At 46.8% G+C, this 17,652-nt stretch overlaps 1 protein-coding gene across 1 annotated transcript in view; it reads left to right on the top strand.

Moving 5' to 3' along the window:
• The first annotated feature begins 1,443 nt into the window (after window positions 1-1,443).
• The window catches only part of hpda (4-hydroxyphenylpyruvate dioxygenase a), a 46,880-nt gene continuing 30,671 nt past the window's right edge, over window positions 1,444-17,652 (top strand). The window contains exons 1-3 of the mRNA XM_070856799.1: window positions 1,444-1,911; window positions 12,924-12,950; window positions 13,060-13,122. Coding sequence (XP_070712900.1) covers window positions 1,444-1,911; window positions 12,924-12,950; window positions 13,060-13,122 — 558 coding nt within the window. The remainder of the gene's footprint in view (window positions 1,912-12,923; window positions 12,951-13,059; window positions 13,123-17,652) is intronic.

The raw sequence follows: 17,652 nt of genomic DNA, 5'->3' as shown, positions 1-17,652 counted from the left end.
ACTGAACCAGGAGTAATGTAATTAACTGTGTCCTTTATAGCAACACCCAAAATGCTGTCCCAAAACCAGCATGAACCAGCATGTTTACAGCAGTGTGTGAATCGCTCCCGCAGGGTCCTAATGCCTGTCCAGTGAGAGTTTGTGCAACAAACAAACAGAGTATGAACACAACAACCTCTACCACCTAGAAGGACAAGGGCAGTAGACTCACGGCAACACCATCACCTGAAAGTTCCCCTCCAAGTCACACACCATCCTGAATTGGAAATAGATTGCCTTTCCTTCATCGTCGTTGGTTCAAAATCCGGGAATAACAGCACTGTGGGAGTACCTTCACCACATGGACTGCAGTGGTTCAAGAAGGTGGCTCACCACCACCTTCGCAAGGGCAATTAGGGATGTGCAATAAATGCTGGTATTACCAATGACGCCCACATTAAAAAAGACACTTCGCTTTCTCTCAATTTTCCCACCTTTATCATATCTGCTCTGATGACTCTGCTTTCTGCACCAGAACTTTTGAAACATCAGCTGGAATTTTCCCTACCTGGGTGGGTCTTATGCGGGCAGCCACAGTTGGAGAGATGGATGTACAAAGGCAGAGGGCTGTACCCAGGTTCTCTGATTACTCCCTCCATATGCTTGTGGAGGGAGGCAGAGGATGCAGGGAGGTCCTCTACCTTGCTGATCAGAGGAAGAAACCTCCCCAGCAGACAAAAGGAGCCTGGCTCCAAATGGCAGAGGAGGTGAATAGCAAGGATGTCGTCAGGAGGACCTGGGTGCAGTGCCACAAACGCTTCAATGATCTTGTTAGATCAGGAAAGATGAGGGCAAAGCCACACTCACCTTCATCCTGCTGTGCCTCTCATCACATCCCCATCACTGCCTTCCCAACCTTACTCCTGCACATCCTTATTTACACCAATGTACCTTGCACTTACACCCATCCCCCTCTCTCTATCTACATTATCACATCCCCATCTTACTAGCCACACCCTCACACTCTCCCTCATCCTAGTGCACTCATGCCAACTAACACATAAGGCCACTTGGCATTGCCACCCCACTCCATTATCGTCACCTTCAACAGATGTAATCCATCCATTTCTTACACTTGTTCCATCGCTCTCACTCAACCTTTTCTTCTTTCACCCCTTGCAGGAAAAGAGAGCCCACAATAAGATGGAGAGGGAGAGAACTGGAGGTGGACCCCCATCAATGGTCACCTGACCACTGCAGAGGAGGCTGTGTTCGAGCTGGTGGGTGTCACCGAGCACCTGTAGGTGGGAGACAGAGAAAGGGGGACAGTTAAGCAACCTGGTGACAGAATTACATATCATACAGCTACATGGCATACATCGATCACTCATATGGGGCGACCGATGTCAGCAGCCATTCAATGGTCATCATGTGCATAATGGTTTCTGTACACAATCTACATATATGACATATTTAACTCAGCTCTGCACTCTCCCACACGTTCATCAAGCTGTCCAGGAGGAAGAGGAAGATGACTCCTCAGAAGAGCCTCCAGCCTCTGAGGGCGCACTGTCACCAGACAGAAACATACCCAGCACCAGAGCAGAAACGCACATCTCAGTGGATCCCATGCGAGATAGAGTAGTGTTGTCACGTGGTGTGTCACAGATCACAACCGAGCAACAGCAGAGGGTGGAGAGCGGGACGGAGGTGGAGAGTCCTCATCAAAGGGCGCAGTACTCTCCCAGCTCTGCTCAGCTGTATGCAGACACTGAGCTTCAGGGGCCATCCAGAAAGATGGCGATCCTGGAGCTGCAGGAACAAATGCAGGAGGCTCTGACAGGTTTTGTGAACGTGATGATTGCCAGTGTTCAGAGAATAGAGGAGCCTATCTCCAACACGAGCACCACTGTGTCGCAGGCGATGGCGACTGTAGGCTCTTCCATGGGTAGGAAGGCCACCAGCATGGAGCAGCTAATGCACCACTCAGAAGAGCTTGTGCTATCTATGCAGAATAAATGGCTATCTGTGGAGGATAGATGGCTCATAGATGTCCTCTCTAGGAGGGATGCAAACATAGACTTGGGTCCTCATAGCCCCACTGCTGTACAGCAAGGTGCTCTCCAGCTCTTTGCCAGCAGGGAAGTGCGAGTGGCCCATGAGAGAGATGATGGTGAGAGGGGACATGGAAGTGGGGGCTCCTCTCAAAGTGCTCACACTTCTCCCCCGTTATCACCCCCTCAGTCAGAGCCCAAATGCCTCAGTGATGGCCGAGTCTGCCCGTGTACATTCGCAGGAGGAGCAGACTTTGGCAGGGCCCTCACAGGCTCCAAAACCCAGAGGACGTCCACCAGAAGTGTCCAAGCAGTCGCAGCAGGGAAGTGAGCATCCTGCCTCGATCTCTGCTGAAGCCACAGGGGTAGTGCCACGTAGAAGCACGTGGACGAGAAATATGCCACACAAGTAGATTCACAAGAGTAGCCACTTAGGCATTTTGTTCCATGTTGATGTGATGTTTCAGTTTATTTAACATGAACGATAAATTTTGTTCTTTTCAATACTTTCCGGTCTTGGACAAATTTGTGTGCACCTTTAGAAGTGGCTTAGTTAGTTGGAGTGAAGGGTCAGCAAAACTTTACCTCCAGCAATGGTGGTGACTGTGAAATGAATGGATTGGTCATTGTAGGGATGCTTTATGGTATGGCTGTGGAGTGTTGCCAACCTGGCAAAGCACGTGGCAGCCGTATGCGTAAAGTGAAGTAAATCTGTCCATGCTGAGGCCATTCCTGGTCTCCCAGGCAGCAATGTGCTCGAGTGTTGGAGCCATCTGCACCACAGGTTCCTCCAGCTCCTGCTCCTCCTCATCCTCCAGCTGATACTCCTCTCCTCCTCCTCTGAAGAGGTTGTGCGCTCAATGCCTGGCTCCTCACGCAGTGCTAATCCTCGCTTCTGCACTATGAGTTGTGCAGGGCGCAACAGACCACAACGACTCTGGAGACCATGGCTGCTGCATACTGAAAGGCTCCTCCAGATCTGTCAAGGCATTGGAATCGCATTTCCAACATGCCTATTGTCTGCTCTATGACACATCTGGTGGAGATGGGGTTTTCATTATATCTTCATTATTTTTCATTTTATCGGCCTCAGTACTTGGCTTCCTCAAGAGTGTCATGAGCCACGTCTTCAGTGGATAGCCCTTGACTTAAAGCAGCCAACCGGAAGGTATGTTCGAAGGTGCGAAGAGCTGAGGGAGAGTGGACTGGCGCAGAACGAAATAGTCATGACAGTTGTCAGAGAATTTGGTGCACACATGCATGATGATCTTCCTATGGTTGCAGACCAGCTGCACATTGAGGGAGAGTAAGTAATTGTGGTTCACAAAGACTCCTGGGTGATGATGGGTGTCCTGATAGCCACATGTGTGCAGTTGATGTCGCCCTGCACCCAGAGTGTCAAAGCCCAGGGAAGCCAGCCAGAGTGTCAAAGCCAAGTGCCTGCTCTGTAACACTGGCTTCATCAGCAGCAAAGTTGATATAATTGGTTGACTTGTCAAAGAGAGCATCGGTGTGTAATGCATCTCTGGCCGGCCAACTGCAAGATGCTGCAGATGTCTGCTGCAGATCCCTGGAAGGAGCCTGAGGCGAAGAAGTTGATGACGCTGGTGAATTTGACAGCCATTGGTAAGGAATGTCCACTCATTCCTCTGGCCTGCAGGTCTTCCTACAGAACTGCGTAAATGTCTGCGATGACCTGGCGTGATAGCCTGAGCCTCCTTTGGCACTGTTGCTCATTCATGTTGAGGAAGCTCATCCTCTGCTGTATACCCTGTGTTGAGGGTATCGCCTCTGGCACTGTGCAGCCCTGCACTGATGCCCTCTGTCCTGTGCAGCATCAGGGCATTGAGTAGAAGGTTGGTGGTGTTGTTGTTGGTGCTGCTGGTGTGCCTGGTACTGCTGGTGTTGGGGCTCATCGTGGTCAGATTCTGAGGACCAAGGTGAGACAGTATAAACAGCACCCATGCTGATGGAAGTGAAGTAGAGTTGACAGAAGCACTCTGTCAATGGTGAGAGGTTCTTTCAATGAGGTGACACTGGATGGAGACCTTGGTGGGAAGACTCGCAACCTGCAGAAAGTTCAATCTGTGCTGGGAATGCCGTCAGCAACAGCTTCTACCTGAGGAAAGTGATCAGCTGTCAGGTGGGAGCTGTTATATTGCATTTGATGCTGTCAAGTAATCAGCTGGAGCAATGGCCAATCATCTCCTGCCTCAGGTTGACAGACATGGTTCCCGAGCTGTGTGACTCCCTTGGCCATGTAGGGAAATTTAAAATGTAGGGGGAAAATGGCTCTTAAGTGCCTATAAACTCTCTGAAAATTATGTCAATTAGGTCGCTTGCCTCTGCCGGTCGGGTCGCTGCCGCACCGGCAAACGTGCCCATGAGAAAGGCACGTGGGGGACGGGATAACGGCGGATCCCTGACCCGCTCCCAATTGTTTCAAATTTCCCACCCGACTCGCTTCCATTCCCGCCCGCTACCATGCTGGAAAATTCCGGCCATCCTTTTTACCATGTCAAGCTTTTTTCGCATCTGTTTTAACGAGGCTTTGACTGTCTTCACCCATATCCTATGCCTCTACTCTCATCCCCACTCCTTCATACCACAATAATGAATGCATCCTTCTTCTCATCATACATCCCACTGGATTCTCCACTGCCCTTTCCACCATCTGTAGTGTCAGCCATGGCTCAGTGGTAGCACTCTCGCCTCTGAGTCAGAAAGTTGTGGGTTGAAGTCTCACTCCAAAGACTTCAGTACATAATCTGGGATGGTATATAATCTGGTGCAGTACTGAGGAAGTACTGCATTGTTGGAGGTGCCAGCTTCCAGATGAGACCTTAAACCGAGGCCCCATCTGCTCTCTCAGGTGGATGTAAAAAATCTCATGGCCTTATTTCAAATGAGCAATGGCCAACATTTATCCCTCAACCAACATCACCACAAGAGATTATCTAGTCATTACCTCATTGCTATTTATGGGACCTTGCTGTGCACAAATTGGCTGCTGCATTTCCCTACATTGCAAAAGTGACTGCACTTCAAAAGTACTCCTTGGTCATGAAGCGCATTGGGATATCTTGAGGTTGTTAAAGGCGCTATATAAATTCAAGTCCTTTTTTTCTTCGATCTATTTGCAATGTGACTCCATCATCAAGCACATAACAATAACATTGTGGACCAACTATGACATGAAAAGCATCAGCACTTCATCCCTTTATTACTGAAGATAACGTTAATCAGACATTGCAATTCAGGCTTATATCTAGACTATTTGTGCACTCATCGACATCTAAAAATTGTAACTGAACATGAATGATGCATTGAATCAAGATCTGAAATGATAGCAGTGTGACACAATGATAGCACGTTTAGTGAGTTGGTCTTACCGCAGGTAAAGGGTCCACAGCCAGATAGGGAATGGAAGATCAACAGGAAGAGCAGTGCAGGGAGGGTAGTGCAGGGGTCCCTGCGGTCATCCCCCTGCAAAACAGATACACCGCTTTGGGTACTGTTGAGGGGGATGTCTCATCAGGGGAGAGCAGCAGCAGCCAAGTTCATGGCACCATGGCTGGCTCTGCTGCACAGGAGGCAGGAAAAAGAGTGGGAGAGCGATAGTGATAGGGGATTCAATTGTAAGGGGAATAGATCGGTGTTTCTGCGGCCGCAACCAAGACTCCAGGATGGTATGTTGCCTCCCTGGTGCAAGGGTCAAGGATGTCTCGGAGCGGGTGCAGGACATTCTGAAAAGGGAGGGTGAACAGCCAATTGTCATGATGCATATAGGTACCAACGATATAGGTAAAAAACGGGATGAGGTCTTATGAGACGAATTTAGGGAGCTAGGACTTAAATTAAAAAGTAGGACCTCAAAAGTAGTAATCTCAGGATTGCTTCCAGTGCCACGTGCTAGTCAGAGTAGGAATTGCAGGATAGTTCAGATGAATATGTGGCTTGAGAAATGGTGCAGAAGGGAGGGATTCAAATTCCTGGGACATTGGAACCAGTTCTGGGGAGGTGGGACCAGTATAAACCGGACAGTCTGCACCTGGGCAGGATCGGAACCAATGTCCTCGGGGAAGTGTTTGCTAATGCTGTTGGGGAGGAGTTAAACTAATATGTCAGGGGGATGGGAACCTATGCAGGGAGACAGAGGGAAATAGAAGGGGGGCAGAAGCAAAAGATAGAAAGGAGAATAGTAAAAGTGGAGGGCAGAGAAACCCAAGGCAAAAAGCAAAAAGGGCCACATTACAGCAAGATTCAAATGGGGCAAAGTGTGTTAAAAAGACAAGCCTGATGGCTCTGTGCCTCAATGCGAGGAGTATTCGGAATAAGGTGGATGAATTAACTGCGCAAATAGCAGTTAACGGATACAATGTGATTGGCATCACGGAGACATGGCTCCAGGGTGACCAAGGCTGGAAACTCAACATCCAAGGTTATTCAGCATTTAGGAAGGATAGACAGAAAGGAAAAGGAGGCGGGGTGGCGTTGCTGGTTAAAGAGGAAGGACATTAGCCTGGATGATGTGGAATCAGTATGGGTGGAGCTGCGGAATTCCAAAGGGCAGAACACGCTAGTGGGAGTTGTGTATAGACCACCAAATAGTAGTAGTGAGGTTGGGGACAGCATCAAACAAGAAATAAGGGATTTGTGCAATAAAGGTACAGCAGTAATCATGGGCGACTTTAATCTACATATAAATTGGGCTAACCTAACTGGTAGCAATGCGGTGGAGGAGGATTTCCTGGAGTGCATTAGGGATGGTTTTCTAGACCAATATGTCGAGGAACCAACCAGGGAGCTGGCCATCCTAGACTGGGTGACGTGTAATGAGAAGGGACGAATTAGCAATCTTGTTGTGCGAGGCCCTTTGGGAAAAGTGACCATAATATGGTAGAATTCCTTATTAAGATGGAGAGTGACAAAGTTAATTTGGAAACTAGGGTCCTGAACTTAAGGAAAGGTAACTTTGATGGCATGAGTTGTGAATTGGCTAGAATAGACGGGCAGAGGATACTTAAAGGGTCGATGGTGGATAAGCAATGGCAAACATTAAAAGATCACATGGATGAACTTCAGCAATTGTACATCCCCGTCTGGAGTAAAAATAAAACTGGGAAGGTGGCTCAACCATGGCTAACAAGGGAAATTAAAGATAGTGTTAAAACCAAGGAAGAGGCATATAAATTGGCTAGAAAAAGCAACAAACCTGAGGACTGGGAGAAATTTAGAATTCAACAGAGGAGGACTAAGGGTTTAATTAAGAGGGGGAAAATAGAGTACGAGAGGAAGCTTGCAGGGAACATAAAAACTGACTGCAAAAGCTCCTATAAATATGTGAAGAGAAAAAGATTGGTAAAGACAAACGTAGGTCCCTTGCAGTCAGATTCAGGTGAATTTATAATGGGGAACAAAGAAATGGCAGACCAATTGAACCAATACTTCAGTTCTGTCTTCACAAAAGAAGATACAAATAACCTTCCGAATGTACTAGGGGTCAGTGGGTCTAGTGAGAATGAGGAACTCAAAGATATCCTTATTAGACGGGAAATTGTGTTAGGGAAATTGATGGGATTAAAGGCCGATAAATCCCGGGTCCTGATAGTCTGCATCCCAGAGTACTTAAGGAAGTGGCCCTAGAAATAGTGGATGCATTGGTGATCATTTTCCAACAATCTATCGACTCTGGATCAGTTCCTATGGACTGGAGGGTAGCTAATGTAACGCCACTTTTTAAAAAAGGAGGGAGAGAGAAAACGGGTAATTATAGACCGGTTAGCCTGACATCAGTAGTGGGGAAAATGTTGGAATCAATCATTAAGGATGAAATAGCAGCCCATTTGGAAAGCAGTGACAGGATCGGACCGAGTCAGCATGGATTTATGAAAGGGAAATCATGCTTGACGAATCTTCTGGAATCTTTTGAGGATTTAACTTGTAGAGTAGACAAGGGAGAACCAGTGGATGTGGTGTATTTGGACTTTCAAAAGGCTTTTGACATGGTCCCGCACAAGAGATTGGTGTGCAAAATCAAAGCGCATGGTATTGGGGGTAATGTACTGACGTGGATGGAGAACTGGTTGGCAGACAGGAAGCAGAGAGTCAGGATAAATGGGTCCTTTTCAGAATGGCAGGCAGTTACTAGTGGGGTGCCGCAGGGCTCAGTGCTGGGACCCCAGCTCTTTATAATATACATTAACGATTTGGATGAAGGAATAGAGTGTAATATCTCCAAGTTTGCGGATGACACTAAACTGGGTGGCGGTGTGAGCTGTGAGGAGGACGCTAAGAGGTTGCAGGGTGACTTGGACAGATTAGGTGAGTGGGCAAATACATGGCAGATGCAGTATAATGTGGATAAATGTAAGGTTATCCATTTTGGGGGCAAAAACACGAAGGCGGAATATTATCTGAATGGCGGCAGACTAGAAAAAGGGGAGGTGCAACGAGACCTGGGTGTCATGGTTCATCAGTCACTGAAAGTGGGCACGCAGGTAAAGCAGGCGGTGAAGAAGGCAAATGGTATGTTGGCCTTCATAGCTAGGGGATTTGAATATAGGAGCAGGGAGGTCTTACTGCAGTTGTACAGGACCTTAGCGAGGCCTCACCTGGAATATTGTGTTCAGTTTTGGTCTCCTAGTCTGAGGAAGGACATTCTTGCTATTGAGGGAGTGCAGCGAAGGTTCACCAGACTAATTTCAGGGATGGCTGGGCTGTCATATGAGGAGAGACTGGATCAACTGGGCCTTTATTCACTGGCGTTTAGAAGGATGAGAGGGGATCTCGTAGAAACATAAAAGATTCTGACGGGACTGGACAGGTTAGATGCAGGAAGAATGTTCTCGATGTTGGGGAAGTCCAGAACCAGGGGACATAGTCTTAGGATAAGGGGTAGGCCATTTAGGACTGAGAGGAGGAGAAACTTCTTCACTCAGAGAGTTGTTGACCTGTGGAATTCCCTGCCACAGAGAGTTGTTGATGCCAGTTCATTGGATATATTCAAGAGGGAGTTAGATATGGCCCTTATGGTTAAGGGGATCAAGGGGTATGGAGAGAAAGCAGGAAAGGAGAACTGAAGGAATGATCAGCCATGATCTTATTGAATAGTGGTGCAGGCTTGAAGGGCCGAATGGCCTACTCCTGCACCTATTTTCTATGTTTCTATGAAACTGCAGTTTCACAATATAGTTTGACAGGGTCACACATGTTGCTCCAAGATCAAGTTCCCCAATCTATTCTTATGTAATCCTGCTGGGTGAAGGGGAAAGATGTGAAGAACAGAAGACACACCAGATCCCCTGCTTATACCTAGTGAGGCTAAACTGGAGTAAAAGTAATGCTGAATATTGGCGGAGGCCCAGGACCATGCCCTCTCACTCAGGGTGCTGTGTGCAATGAGAAAAATACTTTTACTTTTCTGTTTATGTGACACACTGTTCTGTTACTTTTCTGATTATTGAGTAACATACCACGGTACAAACTCCAAGAGCATATACCTACTAGCGCAAGCACAAACTGTGACTGAATTCCAAATGGAAATCTGGGGAGGAGCAGAGGGCGGTTTCACAGCAGCCAATGAGATATAGTGCTGCTTCCCAGCCAGATATGTTGTGCTTATAAGATCAAGCCAGGTAGAGATTTTTGTTCTTCTTCAAACTCTGTTAACTTTGGTCCACCATGGTAAGTACAGCCCCTTGTGATAAATGCAATGCAATTGTTCCTGTTAAATTAAATGTTATGGCAGCTGAGTATGGGAGGAAAGATGGTGGAGATGCACTGGGACAGTGCATTCATGGATATAATCTCAGAAGCACCATTGGGTCTCATCGGTTCAAGGGAAGTGATCACTGGTCATTGCCATATTCAATTTATTCCAGAGTGTCTCAGAGATTGATTTATTACCAAAATCAAAGGTGGAATGCGGAAAGCAGAAAAAGGAGCCACAGATGCTTTTCTGATGCGTTTGCTGGTGTGCAAGGTCCCGTAAGGTCTGACTAGGTGAGCACGATTTTAAAGTGGGTCCCGAAACAGGTGGGAAGTTGGCAGAGCAGCCACTTCACCTGTCCATTTGTGCCAGTGGGCGGCCGGAGCCGGTTTGAGTGCCAGGCTTCATCAACAAGCTGCCGGAGCACTGCGAGCACCGAGTGGGTTCCCCGCTGCAAATTGCCGGCTCGGTGAGGGAAACAAATTATCCGGACCCCCACGCCCCCACGCTGTGCCAGCCAGCAGGTCAGCAATGCGGGAGAGTGAAGAGAAGCGATCCCGGTGACGGAGGCCTCAAACGGACCGGTAGCGGGCTAGAGTTTTTTTTTGGGGGGGGGGGGAGGGGCCCAGGAAGAGCATTGCCCCCTCCCCGAAAAATGTAAAGCTTCCTGGGCAATTTTTCGATACATGCTCCACCCATTTGTACCTGAGAATCGCAATCTGGCTCCGATTTGCATATTAACGCTGCCTCCCGCCTGTTGCCCCTAGTTTTTAATCGCTGGCAACCTTGTTTCAGGTGAGAAAGTGGCTGGCGGCAGTTGAAAATCACCCCCGACAGTAAAATTCAGGAATAGTTGGATGGAAATAGTATAGAGGATCAGCAAATGGCTGATGTGTCAAATGATTCTTCCCATCAGTCTTCGCTAATGAAGATTGTGAACAAATTGCATTTGTAGTCATTTTGGTTCATAAGTAGATGCTTACGAAGCAGGTGTCTGAAGAAACTCCAGGAAATGGCTACAATGTACCTGGGAGATATCCCCAGGAAATCTCAGAAAATAGTGACAAAATAAATTAAACTTTTGATTTGACAGGGCTTGTACATGAGCTCTAGAGGATAGTGATTGTGATTCTAATACTCATAAAATGAGTGAAGTGTGACCCTGACAATCATTGATTAACTAGCTGAACATCTACAGTAGAAATAAATCCTTATAAGCTTTGCACAGGATGAGGCAAAATCCTAGAGAGCATTGCACAGGATTCTACTAATGCTCATCTTAAGAATCCAGAGGCCATAAAGAATGATCAACATGAATTGAGAATCAACCTGTCACACCTCAGAAATCTGCTGAGATTAATTGAGGGTGTACTGAGTGAATTCAAGCTACCCAGTGGCTTTAATTGATTTGGATTTTCAGAAGGTAAATAATGGTGATGATAAGTTGTTAAGAAAATTACTCATTGGCCCAGGTTTGATTTTCACATATGCAAAGATGGGGATGTGGAATGCCATCTAAATTTCTGGATGTTCCACAAAGATTTTTAACATGCACTATATACCTTGAATTATGATCCTTGTAGGCTAGATCACTTGACTAAAATGGCTGCATAAAGATGCCAGATTCTTAAAGTGAAATGTCCCCCAAATGGCCAATAGCAAGGGCAGATTAATATGTATAGAAAGTTTTCTAATGATCTTCCTCGTTTGTTCAACTTCCACACAAAGTGAAGGTTGTACAACAGTAGTATAGAAACTGGCAGTGGGACTGAAGAGCCAAACAAAATGCTGAACTATATTGCCAAATCAGTAGTGTTCAGAGTAACAAAGACCTGGCAGATGGATTTTAATAATAAATAATGTAAGAAGTTCTATTTTAAGCAGGCCAGTGGGCATCTGGGGTTAGAAAAACATCACTCCACTGAAATACACTGAAGTGTCTCCACTTAAGGGGGGGCTCAATGATAGTAGGATTTGTGGAATTGTACTCGGCCCAGAATTGTACTAGAATATAACAAGAATGGGGCTTATTTTAAGTTAGAGTATGACATTGGACTAGCCCAGCAGCACCAGGATACATTAAGTGCTTCCATGCAAAGTGGCACTATTGCTAGGAAGGGTTTGAAGGCCCACCCAAAATATCATTAAAGGTCCAATTTTGAAGTGGGACACTGTTAAGTATATAATGACTGTAAATTCACTCAGATGTAAACCTGATCCACTTTATTCGCGCCCAAAGTGACGACAAGACATGGTACCAGCACTTATATACCAGGGCCTGCACACACGCGCGTACAGCCCGATGATCTCCGACAGAGGCGCCCCCTGGTGTCTAGTGACCCCAAGCATCAATACATGACAGACACCAGAATACAAACAAGCATCTCCCCTTAAAGGGGGACACAATGAAAAGGCTGTCCATAAGTAAAGGTGGAGAAAGAAAGAATCTGGTTGTGGTTGTTGATCATCCAATAGTAGTTTCAATGTGAATCTATTGTAGAGATCCCGAGGGACAAAGCCAAGAATACTAGGATACAAATTGATTTAGCTTTTCATAGATTTCTGCTGAGGCCACATTTGTATATAGTTTTGTATTGGATAGCGTTCAGAGAAGAGATACAAAGATGATTCTAGAATTTAGGGCTTGGGAGAGACTGAACTAAATTAGTTTGCAGAAAATATTATGGAGGGACACGATTCAGGTCTTTAAAAGCCTTGAGGCAGATAATGTTGATATATTGTGTTTTTGACTTGGACTGTCTGTTCAGAATTAGGGAATACACTTAAAACTAACTAGCCTCAAGCAAGGCAAGATATTAGAAGAAATGTCAGTATCGATTTTCTGCCCATTCATAGTCAACATTATAGCTACTGTCATGCAGAATAGTTTGGAGGGGACTTCCTGGAGAAGGACTGAATAATCGACTATATCGAAGGTGCTGGAGAGATCGAGGGGATATGGAAGTTGGGGTACTGTGATATGTTGGCATAAAATCACTAGTAACTTGCACTTTTATAGAGAGACTGGATCTCTAGTCAGATATGTCCATCATAGGGTTGCATGATGCTCTGTTAGGTGACAGTAATGTTGTGAGAAACTAGTAACTAAATGAAGGGAAATAGACTGTACCACTGTTATGCCACAACGCACTAAAACAATTTGTTTCCGTCTGTTTCAGACTACCTACACTGATAAAGGGGAGAAGGTATGGTATATTGCTACTTAAATTTTCAAACAAATTATTGGTATTCTGTTTTTTTTGCACTTTGTCTGCATTGGGAATAGGAGAATAACTCAAAATTCTTCTGTTGCAGCCTGAAAAAGGTCGATTTATCACCTTTCACCACATCACATTCTGGGTAGGAAATGCCAAGCAGGTGAGATGAGCAGCCAGGAGCACATCCGGACACAACAAGGTTAACTAGGACACACCACATCCAGACACAGTCACATCTGGACACAGTCACATCCGGACACAACTAGGTCTTCAGATAGCCATATCCACACACAAATACATCTGGACACAGCCACATCGGCAGCAGCCAGTTCAACGCACAACTCTCCGCACACCACATACATACAAAATGGCATACAAACTCCCATTTTATTGAGTTTCACTGGTCTATCATAGAATGAAAAAATCTGATTACTTGAAGTTTCAGAGTGCTATTGATATCTAAAGATTCTAGAAACAAACCTAAATTGAAAAAGTTGGCATTTGGGGCTGATAGATATGATAAAAAATAATTAAAACAATAAGAGCAAAGATGGAAAAACATGGAAGGAGGTTAAGGAAACATGGAGGGATCAGGAGAGAATCGTAAAAAGAGAAAACAGGGAATTATAGACCGGTCAGCCTGACATCGGTAGTGGGTAAAATGATGGAATCAATTATTAAGGATGTCATAGCAGTGCATTTGGAAAGAGGTGACATGATAGGTCCAAGTCAGCATGGATTTGTGAAAGGGAAATCATGCTTGACAAATCTTCTGGAATTTTTTGAGGATGTTTCCAGTAGAGTGGACAAAGGAGAACCGGCTGATGTGGTGTATTTGGACTTTCAGAAGGCTTTCGACAAGGTCCCACACAAGAGATTAATGTGCAAAGTTAAAGCACATGGGATTGGGGTTAGTGTGCTGACGTGGATTGAGAACTGGTTGGCAGACAGGAAGCAAAGAGTAGGAGTAAATGGGTACTTTTCAGAATGGCAGGCAGTGACTAGTGGGGTACCGCAAGGTTCTGTGCTGGGGCCCCAGCTGTTTACATTGTACATTGATGATTTAGACGAGAGGATTAAATCTAGTATCTCCAAATTTGCGGATGACACTAAGTTGGGTGGCAGTGTGAGCTGCGAGGAGGATGCTATGAGGCTGCAGAGTGACTTGGATAGGTTAGGTGAGTGGGCAAATGCGCGGCAGATGAAGTATAATGTGGATAAATGTGAGGTTATCCACTTTGGTGGTTAAAAACAGAGAGACAGACTATTTTCTGAATGGTGATAGATTAGGAAAAGGGGAGGTGCAACGAGACCTGGGTGTCATGGTACATCAATCATTGGCATGCAGGTACAGCAGGCGGTTAAGAAAGCAAATGGCATGTTGGCCTTCATAGCGAGGGGATTTGAGTACAGGGGAAGGGAGGTGTTACTACAGTTGTGCAGGGCCTTGGTGAGGTCACACCTGGAGTATTGTATACAGTTTTGGTCTCCTAACTTGAGGAAGGACATTCTTGCTATTGAGGGAGTGCAGCGAAGGTTCACCAGACTGATTCCCGGGATAGTGGGACTGACATATCAAGAAAGACTGGATCAACTGGGCTTGTATTCACTGGAATTCAGAAGAATGAGAGGGGATCTCATAGAAACGTTTAAAATTCTGATGGGTTTAGACAGGTTAGATGCAGGAAGAATGTTCCCAATGTTGGGGAAGTCCAGAACCAGGGATCACAGCCTAAGGATAAGGGGTAAGCCATTTAGGACCGAGATGAGGAGAAACTTCTTCACCTAGAGAGTGGTGAACCTGTGGGATTCTCTACCACAGGAAGTTGTTGAGGCCAATTCACTAAATATATTCAAAAAGGAGTTAGATGTAGTCCTTACTACTAGGGGGATCAAGGGGTATGGCGAGAAAGCAGGAATGGGGTACTGAAGTTGCATGATCAGCCATGAACTCATTGAATGGCGGTGCAGGCTCGAAGGGCCGAATGGCCTACTCCTGCACCTATTTTCTATGTTTCTATGTTTCTATATCGAATGACCAAATAGATTAGTAAGGAAGAGAGTTGTTAACAAAAATAACTTGTATTTATATAATACCTTTAATGTAGTAGAACGCTTCACAGGACCATTATAAAACACAATTTGACATTGAGCCACAAAGGAAATGGTCAAAGAGGTAGGTTTTTATGAGCGGTTTAAAGGAGGAAAGAGAGGTAGAGAGATGGAAAGGTTTAGGGAGGGAATTCCAGAGCTTAGAGCTTTGGCAGCTGAAGGCATGGCCACCAGTTGTAGAACGATTAAAGTCGGGGTTCTTCTAGAGGAGCGCAGACGTCTCCGAGGGTTGTGGGGCTGGAAGAGATTACAGAGGTAGGGAGGGCCGAGGCCAAGGAGGGATTTGAAAACAGGAATTATAATATTAAAATTGAGGTGTTGCTAAATCGGGTGCCAGTGTAGGTCAGTGAGCACAGGGGTGATAGGTGAATGGGTCTCGGTTAGGACATGGGCAGCAGAGTTTTGGATGGCCTCAAGTATACGGAAGGCAGAATGTGGGAGGCCAGCCAGGAGTGTGTTGGAATAATCAAGTCTAGAGGTGGCAAAGGAATGGATGAGGGTTTCAGCAGATGAGCTGAGGCAGGGGCAGAGTTGAGCGATGTTCCGGAGGTGGAAATAGGCGGTCTTAGTTATGTTGCGGATATGTGGTCGAAAGCGCAACTCGGGGTCAAATATGATACCCAAGGCTGTGAAAAGGTTCCGTTTCATACAGTTGCCAGGGAGAGGGATTGAGTTGGTGGCTAGGGAACAGAGTTTGTGTCAGGGAGGGACCGAAGACAATAGGGTTAAAATTCGGTCCCGCCATTTTCGAGACAGTGATTTTAACACCAGGCGGTATGTGCCGCATCAAACTGCAAAATTCAGTTTTGCCGCCCAAAGATGAAAGAGCGGCGCTAAAAGTGGCATTGCCCTCGGGCGCCAATGGAGCAGCATCTCAGGAGGCTGACCAAATTTCCTGACGGTCGGCTGCCGGCATGAGAGATGAAAAAAACTGGAAAAGAAAATTCCACCACTTTCCCTCACGCACACCCACACTTCCCCACTGGTCCGATTAATACATAAATGGTAAAAAGAATAAACATCACCACTTACCTTGATCCCTGGACGCTGCTATCCCGGGATCCCCGATGTCCCACCAGCCTTCCGAGGCTGTACGGATGCCTGTCGGTAAGGCCACCGTACTCACCAAATATCGCAGCGGCAGCGGCAAGGGAGCATGGCAAGCTCGATGAGGTCAGCACTTGGGTGGCGACAGAGCGCGCAGCGGTATGTCTTGGTGCTGCCCCCACCACCCAACTAAGTTGTCTGAAAGCCAAGGAACCCGGTTGCCGCTGACGGTAAGCTCCCAGTCGCCCGTTAGCCACCCCTCTCCAGCGGTAACGGGTGGCATAAGAAAGCGAATTTCGACCCCAATGTCTTTGGTCGGCCCAATATTTATTTGGAGGAAATTTCTGCTCATCCAGTACTGGATGTCAGACAAGCAGTCTGACAATTTCGAGGCAGTGGAGGGGTCAAGAGAGATGGTGGTCAGCGTACATGTGGAAACTGATGCTGTGTTTTCGGATGTTGTCGCCAAGGGGCAATATGTAAATGAGAAACAGAAGCTGGACAAGGATAAATTCTTGGGGGACACCAGAGGTAATGGTGCAGGGGCGGGAAGAGAAGCCATTACAACTGATTCTCTGGCTACGAGTTCGAGGAACAGCACCTCATCTTTAGACACTTTGCAGCCATCCAGACTCAACATTGACTTCAACAATTTCCAATCGTAACCTTTGTGCCCATTTCCTCAGAAGGCAATTGTTGCTGTTCATTCTGATATTCCCATTTGCACCTCTAGATCCATATTTTGTTTCTTTACTTGTCCCATTACCACCTCTTTTTGCCTTGCACCATCGTCCCTTTGTCATTTAATCTCTCCTGCCTTCCACCCTAGCACAGACCTTCCCCTTTGTTCTTTGCTCCCCTCCCCCCTTTCCCTGCCTCTGTACTTGCTTAAAACCTGTTACATCTCAAACTGTTCCTGGTTCTGACAAAAGGCCATCGAAGAGAAAAGTCAAGTCCATGTTTCAGCTATAGGGGGCTAAATTGGCCCTTTCCTTAAGACCTGTTACCACCGGAAATCGACGGCCACGTTGCAGAGTGCAACGGCCGCCGACCTTTCGTGTAATGGCCGTCATTATCAAAATTCCACTCCTGCGGTATCCTGACGGTGATCCGCACCCCCGCACCCCCCCCCCAACACCCCCAACACCCCACCGCTCCGCTGCTGCCGATCCCTTGGTGCACACCGCCGATGTCCCCCGCCGCCCCCCCGATAGCGAAATTCCACCGCGAAAATCTTCCTCCCGCCGGACGGTGCCAAAACCTGCTTTTTCCCGACCGTGCACTGAGGCTGTGGCCTTCTGCAATGGCGGTGCAGCTCCCATTAAAGGGGAGGACGCACTGCCGCTGCCACCGCCGCCATGTTTATTTTTGTCGGCTGACTGCCATTTCTGGCTGACAATTATGCTCCCGGGTTCAGCCGGCCCGCCAACAGGCAGCCTGGCACCCCCTTTTGGGTGCCAGGCCACTGGCCCAGCCGAAACCCTCCTTGGTGGCCCAACGGTCTGAACTTTAGAAATTGTGCAGGCTCTCC

Source organism: Pristiophorus japonicus, chromosome 16, assembly GCF_044704955.1.
Source record: "Pristiophorus japonicus isolate sPriJap1 chromosome 16, sPriJap1.hap1, whole genome shotgun sequence".
Lineage (NCBI taxonomy): Eukaryota > Metazoa > Chordata > Chondrichthyes > Pristiophoridae > Pristiophorus > Pristiophorus japonicus.
Note: the sequence above shows the minus strand (reverse complement) of the source record. Positions and strands in the feature narration are given on the sequence as shown.